Source organism: Crotalus tigris, unplaced genomic scaffold, assembly GCF_016545835.1.
Source record: "Crotalus tigris isolate CLP2741 ecotype Arizona unplaced genomic scaffold, ASM1654583v1 scf7180000020351.1464749751:1500972, whole genome shotgun sequence".
Classification (NCBI taxonomy): Eukaryota; Metazoa; Chordata; class Lepidosauria; order Squamata; family Viperidae; genus Crotalus; species Crotalus tigris.
Window position 1 is genome coordinate 333,355 of NW_024097980.1, and position 6,000 is coordinate 339,354.

A 6,000-nucleotide genomic window follows, 5' to 3' on the forward strand; every position below is an offset into this window, starting at 1 on the left:
AGGGTCACTAGGAGGCAGTTTCCAAAAAGTCAACAGGAATAAATAAATAAATAAAAACCATTACATTATCTACTCCAGACCATTTCGTTCCTGTCTCCTTACCTCTTGCTGACTCAGCGCACACCAGGGTCCCCAGAATAAGCAGCACAATCCGGATTTCCATGTTGAACACAGGTCCCAGTTGACTCTCTAAAGCCTTGAAAAGTAGGAGAGAGAAAGGGGGGGGGGAGGGTCCTCGTGAACACCAAGCAACCCAATCCTTACCGAGCCTTATCAGCTCGGAACACGACAGAAAGCCAAAACAAACAAACAAACAAAAAAAAAAAACCAAATGGCTGCAGCCTAGCTTTTAACCCAGGAATAATCAAGGAAGTTATTTGTAAAATCCCTTTCCACTCTGTGGGCAAGTCTAACTGAGGCTTTTCAATAATGGCTGCTATGTGAAGCACGTCACTGGAGGTTTTTAAGAAGAGACTGGGCAGCCATTTGTCCGAAATGGTGTAGGGTTTCCTCCCTGAGCAGGGGGTTGGACTAGATGACCTCCAAGGTCCCTTCCAACTTTTTATTATTATTATTATTATTATTATTATTATTATAATTACTACTACTACTACTACTACTACTACTACTACTACTACTACTACTACTACAGATCATCGCACAGTCAGCCAGATGTTCAGACTGGATTTGGCATTTTGTCTACCTATCGAGTCCTTACCCAGGACCTGGGATAGGCAGATGTGGATGTTTGATGGTATTACAGGTATCTTCGCAGGATGGAAGCAGTTCCTAATAAGGCCGCCTTTTGCAATTGACTAATAGCGAATTTGTCAATGCCAATTGTGTTCAAGTGGTGCTCCAGTTGTTTTGGGAGTGCACCCAAGGAGCCTATGACTATTGGTACTACCCTTGCTTGCTTTTGCCACAGTCTTTCTATTTCTATTTGTAGGTCTTTGTATTTTGTTATCTTCTCCAGTTCTTTCTCTTCTATTCTGCTATCTCCAAGCACTGCCACGTCCACTATCCAGACTTTTTTTGTCTTTCTTATCGACGATTGTTAAGTCCGGGGTGTTATGTTGCAAATTATTATTATTATTATTATTATTATTATTATTATTATTATTATTATTATTATTATTATTATTATTATTTCACCTGGGCTGAACCTAAATCCAGAAACGGGGCGCGGGGGGGAGGAGGCGCGGGGGGGGGGGCTAATAACGGATCAGTCCATACGTGGATTTTCTTCCTGGGTCTACAAAGAAAGCAGGCTAGATAGAGACCTCTGAAGAACTTCTGCAGCCCAAATGGGCAAAACCCCTCCCTCTCTGCAACTGAAGCCCCTCAGCCACCCACCCGGAATGGGGACCATTCCCACAGGTAGACTGCGCTGGCCCGTAAAAGCTCCGCGGGAGCCTCACTCTGCCGGCATTCCTAACTCTTGTAAACTCCGCGCTTCCAGTGTTCCTGCCCTCGGGATACACAACAGCTCCTGTCACCCATCAAGGCAAAGCAAATAGCAATTACACCGAGCCATTAGCTTACAAATTGGAGCCCCCGCGGCTGGGTTGGGGGGCCGGGAGAGCGGAGGGGGAGCCAGCTCGGGAAAAGGGACGGAAGCGAAGTCCCGGGAGTCGCTTAGCCTCGATCCCGGCGAAAAGGCAGCGGCCGGAGCGAAATGCTCCCAAAGCCAAGAGCGCAGCCTTTGTTTCGGAAACGGGTTCGATCCGCGCCTCCGGAGCGCCCGCCGAGTCGCAGGCACCGCTCAGCCGCGCACGAAGCCCGAGCTGTGCAAGAGAGCAACCGGCGGGCTCCCGAACGCGGCCGCGCAAGTCTTCTCGCGTGGGAGGCGAAAGCGGCCAGCTCCGCGCCCGCCCGAAACAAGCTCGCCCGGCACCCGGCGCTCTTCTCCGGGGCCGCTCAGCCCGCGCTGCCCGTAGCAGCCGCCCAGCCGAAGCGAAAGGCAGCCGGCCCGGGATCGCAGGAGCGTCCGCGAAAGGGATGCAGAAGGGAGGGAGGGAGGGAGGGAGGGAGGAAGGAAGGACTTGGAAGATGGAAGGAAGGAAGAACTGGGAAGAAGGAAGGAAGGAAGGAAGGAAGGAAGGAAGAACTGGGAAGAAGGAAGGGAAGAAAAGAAAGGGAACTGGGAATAGGAAGGAAGGAAGGAAATGAGGAAAGGAAAGGGAACAGGAAGGAAGGAAGAACTGGGAAGAAGGAAGCGAGGAAAGGGAACTGGGAAAAGGAAGGAAGGAAGGAAGAAAAGGAAAGGGAACAGGAAGGAAGAACTGGGAAGAAGGAAGGGAAGAAAAGAAAGGGAACTGGGAAGAGGAAGGAAGGAAGGAAATGAGGAAAGGAAAGGGAACAGGAAGGAAAGAAGGACTGGGAAGAAGGAAGGGAGGAAAGGGAACTGGGAAGAGGAAGGAATGAAAGAAAGGAAAGGGAACAGGAAAGAAGGAAGGAAAGAGCAACACCTGGCAAAGCTGCCCATCGCTGCCCGCCGCCACGTGCGAGCCAGCCGCCCGTCCCAGCTGCAGCCCCGCGCGGACAAGGGGCGGCGCTGGGAGCGGGCGGGAGCGCTGCCTACCTGCCGCCGCCGCCGCCGCCTCCTGCTCGCAGTCCCGCGCCGGCCCGGCTCAAGCTGCCTCCCGCGCCGGAGGCGTCCCCGGGACCGCTCCTCCGCCGCCGCCGCCTCCGGGGCACCCCATGGACCGGCCGCTTTCACCTCCGCCGGCCTCGCTCTGCCACCGCTGACAGCCGGCTGGCTCCCGGGACCTGCCGCGCCTCCAGCGCGCCGGCCGCTCACCGCAGAGCCGAGAGCGCCCCGGCACCCAACGCCGCCACCATCGCCGGCCACAAAGGAGGAGCCCCCCCGGGGGGCTGCCGTCCCGCGCCCCGCGCCCGCCTTAGCTGCCTGCTGGAGCTGCCTGCCTGCTGGAGCTGCCTGCCGGAGCTGCGCAGCCGGTGCTCGAGTCCCCGCGCCGGGATGCCGGAGGGGAGGGAGGGAGGGAGGGACGGCGGGCAGGCGGGGAGGGAGGGAGGCGTCGGCGGCTGAAGCTGGGCTGGCGGGCGAGGCCGACTGAGCGTCCCTCCTTCCCGGCTGGGGCTCCTGGGCAGCTCCGCGTTCCGAGAGCGCCTCCCGGCCCCGCCCCGGCTCAACTTCCCACCAATCGCCGCCTTCCCCCCCCCTTCCTCCCCTCCCTTCCCTCCCTCCCTTAACCCTTCGCTTCGCCGCCTGCGGAGAGACCCCCCCCCGCCCGCCCCCGTCTCGGGGACCGGCCGGGGGAGGCGCTGCCGTCCCTGCCTCGCCGTCTGCAGCCCGCGCGCCCAGAGACCAGGACGCGGCTGCCCTCCCCGCCGGCGCTGAAAGCCTTACGGGAAGCAAGAGCGGCGGGACTCGAGCGGCTTTGCCAGGCGCTTAAAGGCAGCCGAGGCCACCCCGGGCCGATTTGGGGGGGGGGGAAGGCTTCCTCCTCCCAGCAGCCTGAATTTGCAGGCTGGGTCGGGAGGGGGGAGGTTGCGAGAATTGGGGGTGCATCCCTCATCCCTGCCCATCCCCGCCCATTCAACCGGGCTGCTTTCGGCGTTGCAGGGGCTGCGCTCTCTCTCTCTACGGGGGTCCCTGCGCCCCTTCCCCGCTCACCCACCCGGTTCCACGCCGCTTGGATCCGAAAAGCCGAAGCGCCACCGCCCCCTTTGGCCAGAGACCCTCCTGAGAGTGAGAAACACACGCACGCACACTCACACACACACACACGTAGAAGGCGAGCGATTTGCAACGCAATCCGGGCAGAAAAAAGGATTCCGAGAGAATGGAATAAAAAGCACCTGAATTTTTCTCAGTCACAGGTAGACTGCCGTTAGAAGGGGAGGGGTGACCGAAAGACGTTGTTCTTCCTTTGGGGATCCGTGGTCGTTTGCGGGGTGGACGCCACCAGCTCTCCTGTAGCTTGTCCCCCTGGCCCTGCTGATTGTCCAAAGTGAGCAGAGCACTTGCCTTGTCTCCTCCTCCTCCTCCCCCCCCCCCTTTCTTCTCTTCCTCCTCCTCTTCTGCTTTCTTCTCTTCACCCTCTTCCCTTCTCCTCTCTTCTCTTTCTCCCCACCCCTCCTCCTCCTCCTCCATAAATCCCATTTCCTCCTAGCACTGATGTTCCCTCCTTTGAGTGCTGAAAGATCTGAAAGAAAAGCACCAAGCTCAGAGAGCATCAAAAAAACCCACAGTCCTCCTCTAGAATAGAATGGAACTGGAAGGGACCTTGGAGGTCTTCTAGTCCAGCCCCCTGCTCAAGCAGGAGGATCTATACCAGTGGTGGCGAACCTATGGCACGGGTGCCAGAGGCGGCACTCAGAGCCCTCTCTGTGGGCACTTCTCTGAACTGCTGGTGGCGGGCTGTGGAGCCCCAGAGTGCGCCGGTCGAGGGGCCGGCAGGCCGTGGCTGCTGACGGACACTGTCGGGCCCCCATGCGCTCGCCGGCCTCTGTGGGCGGGGGCCGATGGTTTCAGGCAGCAGCTGCCCCGATCCCTGTCTTGCCTTGCCCTGAGATAATGGCACCCCCACCCTGCCTCCCCTCACCCCACAGAACGAGCCTCCTACCCACCACCCCACCTGCCAGAGACCCCCTGGATCTCCCCCAACCCTGCCCGGCCCCCACAGGCGTCCCTCCCCACGAGCAACATCAAGGTGACCACGCCCACCTTGGCCACACCCACCCAATCTGCCATGACCACCATAGCCACGCCCACCCGGCACCCAACGATGCATAAGTGTGTTTTGGGTTGCAGTTTGGTCACTCGGTCTCTAAAAGGTTCGCCATCACTGATCTATACCATCTCAGACAAGTGACTGTCTAGCCCAGTGGTTCTCAACCTTTTTAATGCCGCGACCCCCAGCCGGTCGTGAGGACTACTCAACCGGTCGTAAGTCGAGGACTACTCAACCAGTGCAGCACCGTTTGCAGACTGGGGCTTTTGGCGGGCTCAGCAGGGCAGAGACAGCCTGGACAATTCCGATTGGCTTTGGAAAGCCAATAGAATTAGACTCTATTCAAGAGAGTCTGTTCTATTGGCTTTCAAAAGCCAATAGAATAAAAGGGAGTAGCACAGCTAAGGAAATGGGGGGAAAAATGGCGGAGTGCGTTGTTTGGCGACCCCCGTGAAATGGTCGTTCGACCCCAAATGGGGTCCCGACCCACAGGTTGAGAACCGCTGGTCTAGCCTCTTCTTTAAAATCTCCTCCTCCTCCATGACACATCCTACATTTGTGTTTCCCCTGTTCTTTGGGAATGAAGAACCCTGATTTCTTTCCATGGATTGATTTGGGGGTCTCTTTTCTCCTCTCCCCAAAGAATGCTTGTTCTTCACTTTGGCTGTTCACCTGAAGGCCATGGCATCCTTCTATTTGTTTGTTTGTTTGTTTGTTTGTTTGTTTGTTCCTGGACAGTTTGGAGGAACAGCTGAGAAGGCGCAATCATGCCTCTTGCAGACCTCATCTTCACAAAAAGCAGGAGAATTAAAATGAAGCGCCATCTTGCTCAGATGGAATTACAGGATCGGTCGTGTGTTTTTTCCAGCGCCGTGCTTTTGTGTGTGTGTGTGTGTGTGGAAATAAACGCAGCCTACTATTCGCAGGCAGGACATCGGTTTTTAATCTGTGCAATATCGAAGCGTTTGTGTATTGTGCTGTTGTCTCCTCCCCGGTCATGGGTGGAGTGCCATAAGAAGGGATATCACGCACGCACAATTAGACCTGTTTAAGCACCTTAATAGGGATATCATTGATCGATCACCACATTATATCGACGGATTATTAGATTTATAACCTGCTTTTATTTTTGTACATTTCTGCTCCTCTCCAGGCATAATAAAGATCTGATTTGACTCGACTCGACTTAACCACTCAAGATACAAAACCTGTGAGTGTAGGCAAATGATTGCCCCAGTGCTTAAGAATGAACTAGAATTTGGTCTCCCACTTTCTCCCAGCACCTTACCCACTCATATCA

At 56.1% G+C, this 6,000-nt stretch overlaps 1 protein-coding gene across 2 annotated transcripts in view; it reads right to left on the minus strand.

Moving 5' to 3' along the window:
• The window catches only part of FGFRL1 (fibroblast growth factor receptor like 1), a 142,022-nt gene extending 138,091 nt beyond the window's left edge, over nt 1-3,931 (minus strand). Inside the window, exons 1-2 of one of the 2 annotated variants that reach the window (XM_039366692.1) lie at nt 3,826-3,931; nt 103-196 (exon numbers count right to left, since the gene is read on the minus strand). In XM_039366692.1, the coding sequence (XP_039222626.1) occupies nt 103-163 (61 nt within the window). In that variant the 5' untranslated portion in view covers nt 164-196; nt 3,826-3,931. Of the gene's footprint in view, nt 1-102; nt 197-2,584; nt 3,011-3,825 lie in introns of those variants that run through there. The other variant, XM_039366690.1, reaches the window with a different exon arrangement.
• Nucleotides 3,932-6,000: the final 2,069 nt, after the last annotated feature.